This window comes from Excalfactoria chinensis, chromosome 3 (assembly GCF_039878825.1).
Source record: "Excalfactoria chinensis isolate bCotChi1 chromosome 3, bCotChi1.hap2, whole genome shotgun sequence".
In the NCBI taxonomy this organism is placed as follows: domain Eukaryota; kingdom Metazoa; phylum Chordata; class Aves; order Galliformes; family Phasianidae; genus Excalfactoria; species Excalfactoria chinensis.
In genome coordinates this window covers 70,932,031-70,951,076 of record NC_092827.1, presented here as the reverse complement: position 1 = coordinate 70,951,076, position 19,046 = coordinate 70,932,031, and the positions used below count along the sequence as shown (strand labels likewise).

The window sequence follows — 19,046 nt, the reverse complement described above, 5'->3', positions numbered from 1 at the left end:
CAGAAAAAAAAACTTTAGCATCTAACCACAGCTTCCCACTGCACTCATTCTACTCCACCAAGCACGGATGAATACAGCAAACAAATCTCTGCCCTATCATTTAACCATCCTTTCTCCTCCTTGCACCTGGCACAGCTGGAAGCAGGAAGAGCCCTGATCCAACATTGCAGGCCGCTGTTGCCACCTGGTGCTGGAAGTGCAGAACCTGGAGGGCCTCAGCAGCAGCATGTCAGGAAAATGGAAAACCAAGTGGGAAAGGTGCTCAGCCAAGGCAGGATGAGAGCTAGATTCTTATGGCTGTTTCAAATATATCAGAAGGAAGACTATCAGTGTCACAGTCTCAAGGCTGCATATGATCCCGTAACCAGTTACTGCTGAAGGAAGGACAAGTCAGTTAAGATAAAGCAATCGGTTGAAACAGCTCTGCCATGTTCCCTACTGAGGAAATCTATGAATCCTACTACATGTCACACAGAAAGCATATTCTTAATAATTTCTAAAGCTATCAGCCATATGATAACATGCAAGATATGAAACATAACAACAGGTTTAATCTGTTAAATCATACAGAATCTAAACTTTAGGACATGGCAATTACTACTTGAAGCAAGTAGTCAGAAATAACAAAAGAGTAGAAACAACACTTGATTTACTTCTAAATTGTGTATGAAACAGCTGAAGACACCATAAGAGTCTTAAAAGCATTCGCTTAAGGGACACAGAAAATTAGATTATAAAAACAATGCCAAAAAAAAAAAAAAAAGGTGTTTCAGGGAGGAAGTCAGAAGGGTAAGAAGCTTGTAGGATGCAATGAAGCTTACAGACAACTTTCAGAGGAAAAAAAGAACAGAAAAAAAGAAAAAAAAGAAAAATCCTAAAGCACTCAGACTTTTTCTTATCTTTCCATATCCCCAATGTCTCTGGGCTTTAAAACCACATACATGCTTAAAGTAAAAAGCCTGAGGGATACCTGTAAGAAAATAACACTCTTCAAAACGTGGAAATCAGCCAAAGAAAATAGAAAAGCAGAAAGTCTCATAAGCTCAATGTAAATTGGACAAGAACAAAAAGGTCCAAGACTGACATGCCAAATGCATAAAGCTAGTAATAAAACTGCTTTCAAACACATCCAAGGTAGGAAGCCTGACAGGGAACAGTTGGGCATGTGAATAATCAGGCTATAAAAAGAACACAAACGAAGGAGAATAAAAAGATTAACCAAATTACTTGTGATAGGATTCACTACCAAGAGAAAAGGTGTAAGATGTTTTCATACAAGATCTACATTTCTCAAGAGATGCATTTTTTGGGCATCATCTGAAATTGAACTTGTTTCTGAACATACAAATACAAGTTTTAAGAGGATTCCAGAGATAATGCCGGAAATTACAAACCAGTCAGTTTGAGTTTTGTGCCTGCAAAGTGTCTACATACTATATGGAAGAACAGCTTCTTTAAACATACAGAGAAACACAACACAATGAGAAAGAAAGGTCGCATGCGATTTTGTAGTAGATACTTGAGAATACTAACTTGAATAGTACCTCCTCTAGTGGAATCTAAAAAGGCACAGACAAGAGTGATTAGACTGGTACCAGATTTGCAAAAAGCTCATTATAATCTGAGGCTTCAGCAAATAATTTTGTTGTCCTGAGATGAATAACTCGGTTTAAACACGGCACCTGCTATTAAAAAAAGTCAATTGTAAAAATGGATTATGAATTTTCAAAAAGAGTTGTAGCAATGAAATCCCTGTAAGACCTTCACTACTTCCTGTACAGTTTAATGAATGAGAAGCAATAATATCTGAATATAAAAGCTAGCTAGTTTAAAGCTAATAGCAAACATGTGCAAAAGGATCTCTGAAATACTGTGTTAGTGCAGTGCAAAATAAAGTACATGAAAGAAAAGAACCCAAATGTAAAAACGCTCAAAATGATGAGCACTTTCCTTTCATAGTTCTCTGGCAATAAAAGCTCAATAATTAGCACCAGTTAAAAGTCATGCCACGTCAGTAAAAAAAAAAAAAAATGGAAATAGAAGATACGATACTGTGGCATAGGCCTACAGTACACATAAATCCTGAAAATCACTTGCAGAGCTACTCACTTCATTTCTAAAGAGAGGAAAGAGCTATGGATGGTAGACTGCTGACGAGTGAAATCAGAAGAATAAACGACACATATGAGAACCATTCCAAATAAACTTTTCAATTTGGAAAAAGACAACTACCGCCAAAAAGATTAAATAGAGATCTAAAAAATTACATGAAGAGCAATTAATGTCATTCATCTTGGTTTCATTTTATTTTTGCTTTTTTCTTGCTACCTACACAGGAGGTCAGGTACTAAATTAGACAAATCTTTTGGCCAAGACAGTATAGAGTTGCAATTGCTTCCTTAAATGAAAAATTAAAAAAGGTGGGAGGTAGAGGTAGAAAAAAAATGGATTTGATTCATGTTACAAAAAAAAACCTTGCAAGTTTTCCCACATCTTTATTTTAATTACTTTGAATGTATGTTAGACTTCTACATACATGTGACATTTTGTATAGATCTGAAAGAATGTATATGAATATATTTCATATTTAAACTTACCAAACAAAAGCAAATTTCTAAAAGGATTGATATGGCAGACATTCTTTTCTTCCCAACCTTTTAACTTAATAAAAAAATGTGTGACTAATTATTGGAAGGTCTTAAGACAATTAATAAGCTGTTCTTAATATACATAATGCCAAAACTTCTGTGTAGTTTAGCAATGCATATAAGTATGGCCATTGAGAAATACTTTTACTGTATTTCTGTAAAAAAAATAAAATAAAAATCCTTTCCTTCCTTAGGTTCTGAATGACAGTAATGAACATAAGAAGCATTTTATTGCTTTTCTGCACTGAATTTCATAACCATCTCTCATAAGCGACAGTCTACACTTTACACAAACATGAAACAGCAGTCCTAATTTTTCTATTCTCCTCAGAACTTTTCTGAAACATTTTTCTCCATGTTTTAGTGTTAATCAGGCTTCTAAGAAAAAAAATAAACCGTTTCAACTGAAACAACATACAAACAATGCACTTAGAGTTCTTACATTTCTTACAAAACTTTTCCATTGAATTACATTCATATGTTCTTAACAACAACAAAAATTTTTAATTAGCCAAACTATCCAATGTGGCAGTAATTAGTCTCTGCTGATTCAAGTACTGTTAAAAAGCTCAATATAATTTTTTCTCATTTCAAGTGTATTAGGCAGGATATAAAAAAGGCTTTAGTTCCATACATTTATTTTTTGTTTTTTAAATCAATAATAACATGCCAACTAAAATTCAGTTCCTTTATTGATGATGTAAATATTTTTTATCCTTCATTACCCTGATGTGTTGCATGCATACTTAAAGATTACCAAGACCCTGTTTTTCCTGCTGCTATTCCTGTATTGGCCAGTATGAGTTTAGTCACTAGAATAAACCTTCAGAAAATCTCAGAGGGTAAGACTGGGAAGGGACATCCAGTGCCCCCCCTCTATTAACACTTGGGAATGGCTTTTAAGACTTTCCACACACAGCTCTGGGGTTTATATCACATCCATTAGAAATGCCACTTTTCTCCAAGGTCCTCCCTCCCTAACTAGCCAGACAAGGACTTAGAATCACTTTCAGCTACTAAGTACAAATACTCTAGGGAATACTAACAGTGTCAAAGCAGTAGAAACATTTAAAACAATATATACAGTGTTGTAGTCAATTTATTCTGAGCTTTATAAAGAAAGTCATTGTTTATTCCACTGTTTCTGTTTAAAATAATTTGACAATAAATAACAATTTCTAAAATTATAAGCAAATAAAAATGCATGAGCCTGCAATCTAACAATAAATATTACAAATACAGTAAAAAAAATAATAATTTTTTTTTTTAAAAAAGGCAGAAATAGAGGACTAAGATTCACCACTATGATGTGAAGATTCAAGCATGTGTTAAAAAGCCCAACTAACAAACCTTTTATTGGTGGAAGGTTGGAAGTATCTAAATGCAATGGAAAGGAAGGAAATTTAAACTATGGTCTAAAAAGATTTTAGCTGTTAGCACAATTTCTGATAAGAGAAAAAATATGTTCTATGGGTTTTGATTCTCAATTAATAAACCATGACAGATAAAAATCTCTACATTTGTAATTAACCTGCACAGAGTATAACCATTTTGCATTTCATTACTTCAACAAGGAAATGTAGATTTGTTAAATGACCTAAAAAATGTTCCATGTATGTACATGCATTCAGGATTTTATATTTTGTCCACAGCCTAAACACACAGAAATGTGTATTTTTGTCATCTGTCTTCCAGCCTGAAAATGTCCAAAGAACCCAATCACATTTTACAATACAACTTATTTAAAAAATAACATGCTTTTTGTGAACAGATCCTTTCTTGAGAAACAATTTTACAAGTTTCAAGTGATCATACTTATAAACACATATTGATGTTTGGATAAGTTCTGATTAGATTATCTCTGGACCATTTATGGGATAAACTAATCATAGAGACTGTTTGCAGATCTTGACTTATTCTTTCCTAAATGCTTTCCATTTACGTCATCTCCTAGATCCACAACCATTCAAATAACACAGTATGAGAGCCATATTCCTTCTTCCTCCAAAAAATAAATTCAAGTTCATCTCTGACAAAGGCTCACCATTTCAAAGTGTCAGTGTGAAAAATACAAACCAAAACTCTACTATGTTTCTCTGTCATTAATAGCCACTTAAAGAATACTTATTTTGTCCACTAAAATAGAATATTCATTCCCTTCCTATACATTTGTCTTTGGAATTAAATGTAGGAAATGTTCCTGTTATGCTAAGCTGTACTTCTGTTAGTAGAGCAAACACTGATGCAAATACAATTTGCAGTAAAATAATCTCTGATTCAGGTTAAAATGTTCAGCTTTACCAGCTGTTAGATGAACCTGTCATTTTTTCTCCATTATTTTTTTCTACAGCGCTTTTATATAACATTCTTAATATCACTAACCAGTGGTCATTTGAGAGCTGTAACAGAAATAGCTTTGCTCATCCATTTTCCGTATTTGTTTTGATTTTTTTTTCTCCCATTATTAGAGTGGCTTTGTTATATTATTAGCATCTCTGAGAGTGAGAAAAATGATAATTGTTAAATGAGAACGTCATAAAAAGGGAGGATCCAGAATTCATCAGTGGCAGAAATCATTAAACTACTTCTAGCAGTCAGTGCAACCACAACATGTCACGCAAAGACTTGTATCCCAACAGCTTGAGATCTTCCATTAAATGTCATCTGATCACACACGCACAGAACATTCATGAGTTATTCTAGATTAGTTAAAATATCCAATTTCAAGTTTTGTAGACCATTTTTCATGTTGCAGATGATAGTTCACATGTATTTTTCATCATCATAAATCAACAAAAGACAAATCAAAAACCTTGCAACATATCAAATACATTAGCTTAAATTTCAAGGGTTTTTATTTTAGCACTTCATTATGATCAGAACTTGAAAACATAGACTTTTTACATGAATCCATACCAAGCACAATTATTTTCCCTTCTTTTCCTGAAGTATTTTGAAATTTGTCTAAACTAGTAGAAAAATGTACTGAAATTTGCTCTCTTTCCTTGTACTTCTCTAAGTGAGTTGAAAAGAAAATGAAATTACAGTTCTACAATTTGTATTAACATTACTTCCACCAAATATAGTTTACAGGGAATATTTATAAGAATGCCAGTGAAGAAAGTTAACTGGTATCACAAGTTGTCAAAGTTACACGCTAAACATCACACAGGCTCAAGAAGGCTACTAAAGCCTTGGGCTAGGGAACAAAGAACACCAATAACAGTTTTTGCTGTATTTATTGTCATGTATTTTGAATGTTAAGGAAAAAAAAAAAAAAAAAAGAAATATAGCAAGTTCTGTGTTGCTAATGCAGCTTCCTTCTACCTCAATTTTCACCTTTAATTTTGATAGCATTCTCTCCTTAGACTACTCAAACTGTAGCAGATAAGCCAGCAAGCTTAAAACTGGGAAAATAGATGAATAAATAAGAAAGAAAATCCTTACTCATTTAATAAGCAAGTGTACATAAAGGCAAAACTCACGGTGTTTAATTTTATAACATCTCCTACAAACTTCATGGTCAGATCATTCAAAATTCTGCAAGGATTTACTGGTACCAGAAATGCATTTTTTAGTGATATATCGCTTCTATTTGTCTAACTCCCACTACATTAAATTTTTTCCTGCATGTCTATGTTAAAAAACTAAGAAAAATACCAACACACCAAACCTATTTTTAAAACCATGATCTTCCTACCATTTCCACAAGTCCTTCTATCAGATAAAATTTCTCTCATGTTTGTTCAATTATGTCTGAACAGCTAGGAAGCATGAGGACTATTAAATTCTCCTTTGTAAAAACTATTGGTCTTTAACAAAAGCTATTGAAGGAGCATGCAAAACCTGCACATAGCTCTTAGATGACCACGTGTACTTCATACTGCAGTAGGATAAAGGTTAAGCATAATATTGTTTGACCCCTTCAACTACTGACATTCATGCCATGTTATTGGTAGTGTTGCATGTTAAGCAAGCAAATTTTCAATGAACTTGTGTTGGCTTTACCACAGACACAGATGTTAGGCGGACTCCTTTGTTCATAAGGTTCTCATTATTAACTGAAACCAAGTTGAATATTTGACTGAAGGAAAGGACCATATCATTGTTTTCAGATTTTGCTCTATGACTTAACTCAACTACATCTGCCAGCTTTGGAAATACCAAGTACTTCTTGGCGCCAGTACTGGCGCCTTGCTCTATGACTACCATCTTAAGTGCTTCAGTTTGAGGAAGTCTCCTAACCATCAAAACAGTTTAATAAAAACTTTAACTTGTGATTAAGAGTTACTCATTAGCAGACAGAGTGCACTGAAATTTGCTTCTACTTACGAATAATTTCATGAAGTAAGCAAATCATAGTAAACTGAATGCATGGCTGTAAATACGTAACCTAGAAAGTTCACAAGATGTTTTTGTGATTTATGAAGTCTGTGTTATGCTTGAAACCACATTTATTTAATAGATAGGCTGGCACTTCACAGGATAGTGCAATCTGCTTCAAATCTATTCAAAGCCTTTGGGAAACATAAAGGATGCTCTGAATATAAATGCAATTCCACTTTTCACCTTTTTGCACTACTGTCTCTTGGTATAAACGTGATAAGTATTACACTTCTTCCAAAAAATCTCCCATTATAAACAGCTGTTGAAGATGAAACAACTCCAGTTTGAGCTAACCCCCTTAACATGAACTACTTTAGACAGCAAATTGATTAAATGTTGTAATACACTTTTTTTCATATACTCTTGGGCTCTTTGAATTAGAATAAACAACACATCACACTCCTTTTTCTTCTGCAGATAAAAGAAGAAAATTGAACAGTCTAGATTTCATACCGCTTAGATAATTTATGTTCAAAACTATAGGTGGTAATTCTGCAAATAAACATTCAACACATCTATTTACTATATAGGAAAACTGAATATGTTACAAAAGTTGAAGTAAATGCTATAACATGCTATTTTCAGGAAAAAAAAAAAAAAAAAAAAAGACTAAAAGAAAGCTTTAATTTTTTTACATAAGAAAATAAAGAGATAATAATGATTTCCAGATAATTAATGATGCACCTTGAGCTAGAATCAACAATATTTATTTAACTTACCATGCTGAATGTCCCTCATATCTAAGTGAAGGCTAGACATTAATATTCCAACAGCTTGAGATCTTTTGTTACTTAACAACTTGACAACCTGCCAAAATAAAGCCATCTATTAGTATTCACCTGCATGAAAAATGTTAGAAGATAGTTTGCATCGTGAATAACAAATTCAAAAAATAGTACTCTGAACAATTTACACATGCATCAAAAAGTATTTTTAAGGGTGCTAGATCTGAAGATACCTATCACAAGCATAAATGTCATTTAGCTGAATCTTAAATATAAAAGTTACTATAAAGTATCCCTACAGTTTATGCTTCATTAGGATGCACACTTTCAACTTCACTCTGCTGTTATTAAGTGTATGAAACAGGCTGTCATATAAAAAAACTCTGACTATCCCTGTCTTGGAATTCTTTTGGTTTCCAAAAACCACACAATAATTTCCATCTTTGCTGTAAGCTAAAACTGTGAGAATTTATGCTTTATTTTAAAGTTTGACATGGAAGGTGCCAATTTGAATTTTGTTTTAAATAAAACTTTGTACATTACATACATATTGGTAGTTTCTTTGATCAGCTAGAGGACACAAAAAAAACCCTAAGCTCTTTCTTTTTTTCCCCTCAAATAAGCAAAAAATAAAAATAATTTAAAACAAAAACAAAAACAACAATCCACTTTGGTATACATTTGCCTTGCAAAACTAAAAGCAACAAGTAATTCACAAACTGTCTTTCACAGGTAGCTCTAAGCTATTTGAATTCATATGTAAATTTCATATTACTGAAACAATAAGAAAGCAATTCCTGGAAAGGATTCTTATATGTTAAATGACATGAATTTAGATGGAATAGTATTTTATGTTGGGCTACAACATTATGCAGATGAAGGAGGTTAAATGCTGATCTACTCAGGTTTCTGACTTTTATGCTGTACTACATGCTAAAGAAAAAACACTGAATTTATTGGAAGGAAGAAGAAAACACAGAAAATTTGATCTGTAAATTCAAGTTACTATTACATTTCAGTCAGGTAGTGAATATGCTTTCTCAAGTTATGCAGTTCTATCATTGCACTGAGATGCCGTATCAACTACAGCCCACTGGAAAACATATTTACTAATTAATAAGTATAAGTGTAATTAAAAAAAAAAAAATAGCTAAAGAACATTGCAATCTGGTCCATATCTTAAAATACATTGAAGTATTCCACAAGATGTTTACAGTTTCTGTCACTTTGATTCACCCAGTAGAAAAGCTTGGAATTACAAACCAGTTGCAGCATTATCACTGTTCGCATGGTTAAAGCTGTCAGCGTCATCTGTCAGAAGTTTGCAAGTACTCATGCAATTATTTAAACACAGAATGCATTAGTATTAAACACTGAAGTCAAATGTACTGAATTCAAAATTTTACATAATAGAAGATAACTATGTTCTTAATAAAAAAAGAAAAAAGGGAGAAAAATATATCTGGAATACTCTGTGCTGTTATTATAATAGGCTATAATCACACTAAGTATTTCCTATTAGGAGCATAGATCATTTAAGCATAGAACTGAGATCAAGCTAGAACAAATAACCTGAGACTTCCTGTAAAGAGAAACTGTTACCTGAAGTCTGTTCTCAGGATTCTCCAACTTTTAATAATGTCACTAGCCCACACACTCAAATTGTGTTGTGCAAACACTGTTTTAAAAAATCTGAAACTTCAAGGACATCAGGAGTATTAAAAGTGCATGACTGTCAAGTGAATGGGGGCACAGAAAAAGAAGAGAAAGCATGGTTATATAACAACTATCAGTTTTGCCTGGCTTTATTTAAAATGTAGGCTTTATGCCAGTTTTCATACTCATCTTTACTCATTCTTTCTTTCTAATTTGAGTAAATTGCATGAAAACTATATCTTCCTCCAACAGAATGCTGTAACAATACAAGACTAATTCAGAAAATATGAATATTAACATTAGTGCCTAAAGCTATTCCCACATTTAAAAACAAAACAATAAAATAAATCAGCAACATAGCTAGGCCTACAGTCCACAGACTAGTGACACCATTTAAAAGCATAACAACTCAATCTTTACAAGATCTAAAATCTCAGACAATACACAGCTTCTTTTTAGTTTGAACCCTGGAACTTTGCTTTAAAGAAATTTTAAAAAATAAGAATTAAGCTGGAAATTTTATCTGAAGTCTAGAGTCTAGCAGAGACTTTTTAGTTGTTGAGTGGTCTTCATTGTTAAACAGTAAACAAACTACATGCCAAATTTGTTCCTGATTGCTTAAAACAGGAAAAAAAAAAAATCAAAAAGATATTTAATGAAAGATAATGCAAGACACATGGCTGATGAGAACCTGAAGTAAAAATACAAAAGATCCCCTTTCTCCATAATAATATTTGGTTAATGCACAGAATTCTTCAATGGGTCTTCTTCTCTGGTTCTGAATTTGATTGCTGGCATTAAGCAAAATTATCCTGTTGGTTCTCAGTGGCCTAGAAAAACTACTGTGTGTTACAAAGAGTCATAAGCAGGAAAGCCACTGTACGAATGCTTGTAGCTTGTAATTTTTGCAGAGAGGATGCAGAAATACAGAAGTTCCAAACGAGATCTTAGGAGACCGCATCATGGAAGTAATGCAGGAATCTTCTGATCTGGTGTTGCAACAACAATTCTTTTCTGTGGATTCCAGCATATTCCAGTTACAAAATACATGATTAACTAATAGGACCCACCATATCTGTCACATGAATGTCCTTATCTCCTAACAGGATAATATAGGAGTATTCCCATAAAAGCTTATGAGTTATATTTTATTTTATTTAAAACCAAAAATTACTTCTGTCTAGCAGTGGTGTGAGAAGAAAAATACACACTACATCTAATAAGGATATTTTGCTATAGCAGGAGATAAAGTATTTCTACTTAATACCTACAAAACAAAATAAGAATAGTTCTGAGTGCCTAACAGCGTACTTGTGCTGATAGGACATACTGATTTAAATAAACTCAGTTTTTACCACTTCAGATGAAAAATTACTCAGATTGCTTAGATTCAGACATGCAGTAATAAGTCAGATAAATAGTGTGATCCTCAAAAGGAGACTAAAATATTTAAATATTCATCATTAAATCTAATTGCAATAACCCAATTTTAAAGATTTGAGCAGGGTATGGAAATAAAAAAGCAAGGTCTAATTTATTTAGCTCAGAGTCTACAATATAACCTTTATTAAAAAAAAAATGGGAATCCAAAAAGCTTAAATTTTCTTGGTAAATGCACATAAAAAGTGAAACGTTTGTGTATATTCTACAATGGACTAACACTTGCTTTTTTGCAGGTGATCAGAAGCACTGTCATAAAGAGCCTTGCCATGCTGGGAATTATACAAATCTTTTGAACAGTTTTCAAAAGATATTGCATGCCCAAATAGATTTGCAATTAATATTCTTAAATATCTCATATTAATCTAACAGATGAAATAGGGAAGACAAATAGAAAGATAAAGGAAAAAAAAAAAGTAGGCAAAACAATGGAAAAAAACTGTAGAATAAAATCTGCAATGTTACCATTTTAAAAGAAGACACATGGTTACAGTGAGAAGCATGATATTATTTACTGTACTCACAATGAACCCATTCAGTTGCAGCTGCCTCCTTTTCTTTACATTATTTTGTTCTTGCTCTTTGTACTGATCACAACTAAGCAAAGATATGTGGTTCTAAAAGAAACTGCATTATTCCCTTATTTGACAATTGGACTAGATGATCTTGTAGGCCCTTTCCAACCTTCCGATTCTATGATTCTCAAAATCATCAGCAGCAAAGCATCCCGTCCACAGTAGAGGGGTTGTGTACTAGATGGAGAACTGGCTGGCTGGCTGGCAGAGCAAGTGTAGAGTCTTGCACCTAGGGAGGAATAACCATATACATCTGTACAGTAAAGGAACTCTGTGGAGAAGAACCTAAGTATTCTGGTAGACAGCAAGTTGGCCATGAGCCAGCAGTGCTTCTGTGTGGCCAAGAAGGCCAATGGAATCCTAGGATGCATTAAAAAAGAACATGGCCAGCAGGTCAAGGGAGGTGATCCTCACCCTTCTACTCTGCCCCTGGTGAGGCCACATCTGGAATGTCCAGTTCTTGGCTCCCCAGTTCAGAAAAGACAGGCATCTCCTAGAAGGAGTCCAGCAGAGGGTCACAAAGAAGACAAAGAGACTGGAGGATCTTCCATCTGAGGAAAGACTGAGTAACATATGTATATTCCGACTGGCGAAAAGATGAGTGAGGGGGGATCTGATTAATGTTTATAAATATCTGATGGGAGTTGGGAGGCAAATGGAGGAGGCCAGGCTCTTCTCAGTGGTATGAAGCATTAGGAAAATGGCCTAAAACAATGAACTTAGGAAGTTTCATACCAACACATACAAGTAAGGGTGAAGGAGCACTGGAACAGGTTGCCCATAGGGATTGTGAAGGCTCCTTATGGTGGTATTCAAGACCCATCTGGATGCTTTCCTGTGAGACCTATCGTAGGGAGGTTGGACTTAATCTCAGGGTCCTTTCCAACCCTTGCAATTTTGTGATTCTGATTCTGTGATCTTCAAGGACCCTTCCAGCCTAAGTCAATCTGTGATTCAATGAAAATCACTGTGTCTCTTATCTAAAGTATTTTTGCACTTAACTATAAATTAAAAAATAGTAACCTTAAAAACTTGATTTTCACGTTGTCACTAAAACTTTGTTTAAATTTTAAGTCATTACTGATACAAACACAGTTAAGGATATTCACGAAAGTTGAACGTTATTTTAATAAATTAAATCATCATAATCACTGTACTAATCTTTTTTTTTTTTTTGTGAAACACACTCAATTCATATGTACATCTAATTCAGAAGTAATTCGAGTTCAGATGTAAAATCTACTGTACTACATAGCTTTGCTTCTTGCATTCTCAGCAGAAAAAAAGGCAGGTGGGCTGACAGAAGAAATGAAGAAATGCACATTGTTTTGCTTTCTGTTCCTTCCCCTCCCCCCCATTTCTGATACAGCAGAAGTTATCTACAGACTAAGGTGGCAGCTATCTTTTGAGATTCAGGATCTGGGTTATACTGTTAAGATGTGCAGCTTTCAGTCGCACAGCAGCTGGAACTCGCTCACTACAGCCCAAATCCTTTTTTTTTGCTTTTACTTGAACAAGCTTTCAGTACAGTCTTCTCCTACAGAGGCTTTTTACTGCATAGAGGAACAAAATGAGGCCTTTATCAGACACTCTGAATGGCTTCTTTGATCAAGAAGAAATGACCTTTCTTGACCTAACAGAATCCATAAGATTTTAAGCAGCAGTAGCTAAACCATGCCATTAAGTCAGAAGAACCATTCAGTACTTATGATGATATGTATACCAAGTAGAGAAACTTCCAGAGCACTCTGGTCACAAGACAAGATTACAACATTGTCAGACGACAAACTCACATTTGTTTTTAAACCTACAAATACATAATCTAAATAAAAGAAGTAGGAGGAAGAAAGAATGAGAAACACATGTAGATAAAAGATGACATCAACCTTGGAAGCCTGAACAGGTAGAGAGACTTGATACACAGTCAAGTTGTTTTTACAATGAAGAATTTTGAAGTTAATACAAGAATAAAACAAATAATAAAGAAAACATGCAACAAGTTGTGTAAAGAATAGAGTGAGAAATGAAAAGCAAAAATCATTCAAAGACCATCTGATAAAAAAAAAAATCATTCTTACAAGCAAAACAAATGAGATATTCAATTCACAAATAACTTCAGGACATCATGAATAGTGCATTAATAAAAATTATGGCTCAGAAAACTAAAAATTCTCTCTGTGAGAGGAGCAGTGCACCAATTCTGTCTATGAAGAGTGCACAAGAGAGCAAGAAACAGTTGTGCCAATGACATAGCTAACCGATCAATGAAAATGGATACAGAAAACTTCTTAATACAGTGCCTCATCTACATGCAGAGGGAATTAATTCTCCTTTTTGGAATATTATTTTTCCCTTGATGTCCTTCCTCATTAATGAATAAATGTGAATAATCTTTTATCTGTTAACTCAATATGACATTAACTGTATTTACCAATTTATACTCATTTTATGTGGCATTTCACTCCTAGTATTCTATTACCATGGCGTCTTTATGTTCAACTTAAAAATTCAAAAATGCTGAAATCATTAACAAAACACTTCTATTGATGCATCTTGTTTGCATCTAAGGCTTTTGAAACAAAATGAAACTTAAGTAACCTATTATTTACTTTCTGGGGCGGAAGTGAGAGATTAAAATCTTAATTTCAATAGATTAATGGTGGACTTTCCATATGAGAATATCTTTAACATTTTTCTTTAATTTACATGATGGATTGTAAACATATGGCCTGCTCTTGAAAAGTTCTCTGCAATTCAATGTACATTATTTTCTAAAAATACCCATCATCAGCAAGGTTTCCAAGTTGATGGTTCAAGATCTAGGAAAGAAATCTATGCAACTCAATTCAGTCCCTTCTGTCAATGTATTGTGCTGATAGCGATATTAAGATTTTCTGATTATACGCTATTTTTCCACTTAATCTATTTTTTCCAGGAATCCACACTGGCCAATGTTCACCATAGAAGTGAACATTGTAAGTTTTTAATGTTGTGTTTACCATCATTCATTAGTACTTGGCTTTAATCAAGAGACTGTTTTCCTTCTTCACTTTTTTTTTTTTTAAAGTGCTGCAGAAACCAATAAAAGCATTTTTACTCAGATAACAGTTCCATTTACTAAGTAGTCAAAGACCATCATTACCAACAGTATGCGTAACACACACTCTGCAGAAAATATGGGAAAGAGCCTATGAAAAATAGTTTTCAGTAACAACAAAAACCAATATTGTAACTGCATGACATGGCTGAACAAGACACTCCAAAAATCAAGTTTTCATCCACTTGATAGGGTCAAGTGCTATAGGTCTGATGGAGTAATCTATTTGCTGACACCGTTACTGACACTGCTCTGGCCTCACAGTAGGTTTCTGAGACAAATTACTTAAGGCAGAGTAAGAGACGACACAGAATCATACCTGATATACTCTATATTACTAACGGTCATATCTCATTTCTTCAGTCCCATCTCAGTTATTCACCTTAACCTCCTCATGTTCCCTATTTTCTAGCCTACCATTAAAAGGTTAGAAAAAAGTCTTCTGAATTATACTTGCAGGCTCTTCTGAGCAACACAAACTGGTATTGCATATAGCTTATAGAGTGGCAAAGTTTGAGGAATGTTTTACAGAGCTAACAGAAGACATGCCTGATAAAAATTTTCCATATTTCAAGTGCTCAAAACTATGTAGACATGAGCAAAAACAGACTTCGCATTCTTTTTTAAAATAGGCAAAATGAAGTTGACACCCAACATTAGAAGAAAAAAAAAAAAAAAAAAAAACACCAACAAAAACTCAACAAAATTTGCAGCCCAAAGAGCTAACTTTTGGCAAAGTTATAACAACATGGACTTATAACGAAAGCCAGACCACTTTAATATGCAGTAATGGCAGCTCCACCTTTAATATAGCCCATAAAGGACTTTCTTTGAAGATTAAGTAGGCGTTCTCATTGAGCAAGTCTGCACACATTTACAGCAGCTGAGAATTTGACATATATGTATTATCAGAGAAAAGTAAATCACAGCTTTTTTTCATAGCACCAAATAAGAGACAGTAAGAATAAAATCAATTGCATTCATAAATATTAACCCTTCACTTTTTTCCCTTTTTTATTGTGGTAGGATGGATTTAACATGGCCTTCATCCAGAGCTAAGTGCAAAACACCATTTTTTTTTAAAAGAATTGTTGATTTATATTTTCTTCAGCTATTTACAGATGGTTATACTAATGGGGAAAAAAGTTAGAAACAATACTTGGCTAGGACAAAATTTACCTGTAATTCAAAAAGAAAGCAAAAAAAAATACTTCAAACTTCCACAATAATATAGATAAATTTATCACTTTAGAAGGTGTATGCCATAAGTATTTGTAAATGGTAACAAGTCTATATATGCATACACAAGTAAATAGGTGCATATACTGTATGTTATATAGCATAAGCAACAGTGTACAGAACAGCAGTCTACTGCAAACTAAATATTTCACCTACTAAACGAACCCCAAACTATGAAATTTTTCTTCAGATTAGCTAAAATTTTTTCTCCCCTCAATGTGGCCTCTTCTGTAAATATATTTTTATTTCAGTTTACAATAAAAACATTGTTATTAAAATCAGATGTTTACAGAGTACCAAATATTTTATGCTTTTGAAAGTTATCTGGATGTTTTTATCTGACATCTATTTCCAGTTTAAGCTTTCATTTTGCATCCAATATTTAATAGAAATACATCCGTTTAGCATACCCACACAGCAATGTAAGGAAGAAAAAATTGCCAAACTAGAAATTTTCTGGAGAGAAGCACAGTAAGCTTTACAGAGACTGGTTTACAATGTTCTCCTGCAGTTCAACAGGTGACAGAACACATATGCTTTGCATAACACATCCCTGTAAAAATCACTAGAGAAACACCATTTGTAAGATCTTTACAATACCCATAACTATCACAGAATCCACACAAGTCAGTAACCACTTAAACAGCACTTGGTGCTTTCTATAAAAACATACTTGTGGAATTACAGCCATATTTTCTCCAAAGAACCATTTCTTCCGCTAAACATGGGTAGACTTCATTACCAAAGTGTTTATTGCTGTACAAATGAAGAGCATTTCAGAATGAAGGTCTGAGTTCCCAACTACTTAGAGTATGTACATAGAGCATACTTCTTGTATACTACTTTAATTTTCCTCACTTCAATGCTATGAAAAGCCCAGACTCTAGGCACACACAAACACTGAACTTCACCATCTGCAACTCATGCCAACTGAAATTGTAATTCTAATGTAAGCCTCTGATGCCTTCTTGTGTTGTTTCTAGCACATTTGGTTATCTATCAGTTGATCTCTTTCCCTCAGGTACTATCATGTAACAAATCATACTTCTCTATCAGGTAATTTGTCTTTCTTTGACAGAGCATCTATTTAGATGGAGGAAGAGAAGCACACAAGATTTTCTTTCGTCAATTTAAGTTGCCCATATGAATATTTGATTTAAAACATGGCAGCTACTTAGACTGCCTTAAATTCTGTGTGAAAATTTCTGCCATATACAACTGATTTTCAAAGAAGTTAAGATCAGTCAGTCATTTTCAGTTAGTTTTATCTACATTTTATTTATTGGTAAGTATTTTCTCACTTCAAGAAAAATATGTACTGCTAGTATTAAAATCCCCATGTAATGTTTACTTCTAACTTCTGTCTCTTTCTACCCCTTGCTTGTGCCACAGCACCCTACCATACCCATCTGAGTTTCAGTACTTTTTCTATTGCCTGCAGCACATTGCTAGGACAGTAAAAAGTATGCGAGGGGAAATGTATCCGAACAGTAGGATCCCAGTTGAGTTCAGAAAAGCAGAATAATAAAGATGAGAGATAAAACAAGAATTTTAAACATTGTTTAGCCTTCTACAGAGTAACAGGAATAAGAATCTCCTCTATAGCCTGAAATTTTAATTGTGAATTAACTACCCAACATATCACCAAAATTTGGTCAGGCATTTCAAATCAAAGAAGGTTAGAGCCTCTACCTAGTCAAGTACATATTCACATGCAGTTCTTTTACCTCAGGTTTTAAATTTTACATTTAATATATGCTGTGGGATTTTTGAACCCTGCTTCAAAAAAATCAGTCTGATTATTATATTTTCCTGACTGTGTTTTTCATTGTTAGTATGCATAAGCTTTATATTCACTATATATAAACATAGTATAAGCTTAGAACTATTATTTATGATATAACATCAGGAATTAGATTCTTAAATATCACTTTCCTCTGAAATCATGGTAATTTACATCCATTTCTTTCATTTATAAAATCCTTCAAAATAATGTATATACTCCTCATTTAAGTCTTGCACACGTGGAGTCAATTTCAAGCATCATATCTGTATCTTTTATATATAAAGTGGATAAAGCAAAGTTTAGATATATATATATATTTAACTTCAAAACAATTAATTAAGCAAAATCATCATTCTTCAACAAACAGCTTTGAAAAGCACCCTACATTTTTTTTTCTTCAATTTCTATATAGCATATATATGTGGTAAAAATTTCAAACAAACATCAACAACAACAAAAACAAACAAACAAACAAAAAACACAAAACAAAACAAAACCTCTGCTGCATGCAAAAAACTTTTACATAAATGCCAGGCTAGAAAATATCTGAAATTAAGTACTCACTTGTTTGGTCTTTGTTTTTGTAATGGTGTCCGAAATAGGTTTCTTCCTCTCTTTAACAGCTGTTTTAGAAAATAGTTCTTCAAATTCATGATAATCTATGGAAGGCTCTTCAATTTTTTCCCACACAAGTGAAGCACTAGAATCTCTAAAGTTAAGCAAAAGACCTATGTAGGGCAGTGTCAAACTAAAATCATAAATGGTGGAATGAAGAAAATAAGATAGCAACAGTTTACAAGTTGTTGCCTGACTTCTACTAGCAGCATTTTGATAAGATATACTGTCCATTCTTCCCAAAACTTCTTTGTTCACACAGGAAACTTGTCAGAATCATTTATACTTTCCACTTCAATACACAAATGAAAATAGGTTATAAAATACGCAGACATGCACACAAAGTAGTAGAAATTTACAGCTATCAGCAGACTGCCTGTGTGACAGTGGCAAGAAGAAACTGAAGACAGAAGATGTTCATCATTAAAAAGTAGAAGAAACAGTAGAACAGAAGAGACAAAGAAAAGACTGATAAGGAAAGAGGTTTATGGTTATTTGTTTTTATAACTAAGACCTATACAGACAAATGAAAACCATCAATGACCAAACCCAAGTATATCAGTATCATATCAACAAATAAGAGCTACAAGAGATTTACAGAGACATGCTACCAACAAGAAAATAAACAAATAAATTTAAAAAAATAATAATAAAAAAAACCAGCCCTGTGGTTTGACTGTATGCTAGATGTACAATGTGATAAAATTTTTCTAGGTCACTGGACAAAGAAAAGAGAAGAATAAAAACTGTTCAGCATACACTCATCTGGAGAAAAGACACTATCAAAGTTTGTTCACTTACTCAAGAGAAGGATCACATCTTAAAAACCAAGTGGGGAAATCACAAGTACAATGCTAAAAAGCAGTTAATGAAAAGGTT

At 33.5% G+C, this 19,046-nt stretch overlaps 1 protein-coding gene across 2 annotated transcripts in view; it reads right to left on the bottom strand.

The window, feature by feature from the left end:
* FMN2 (formin 2) overlaps positions 1 to 19,046 on the bottom strand; it is a 131,320-nt gene that overhangs the window by 66,667 nt on the left and 45,607 nt on the right. For both annotated transcript variants that reach the window (XM_072332531.1, XM_072332532.1), the window contains 2 exons: positions 18,117 to 18,261; positions 7,754 to 7,841 (listed from right to left, as the gene is read on the bottom strand). In XM_072332531.1, coding sequence (XP_072188632.1) covers positions 7,754 to 7,841; positions 18,117 to 18,261 — 233 coding nt within the window. The remainder of the gene's footprint in view (positions 1 to 7,753; positions 7,842 to 18,116; positions 18,262 to 19,046) is intronic.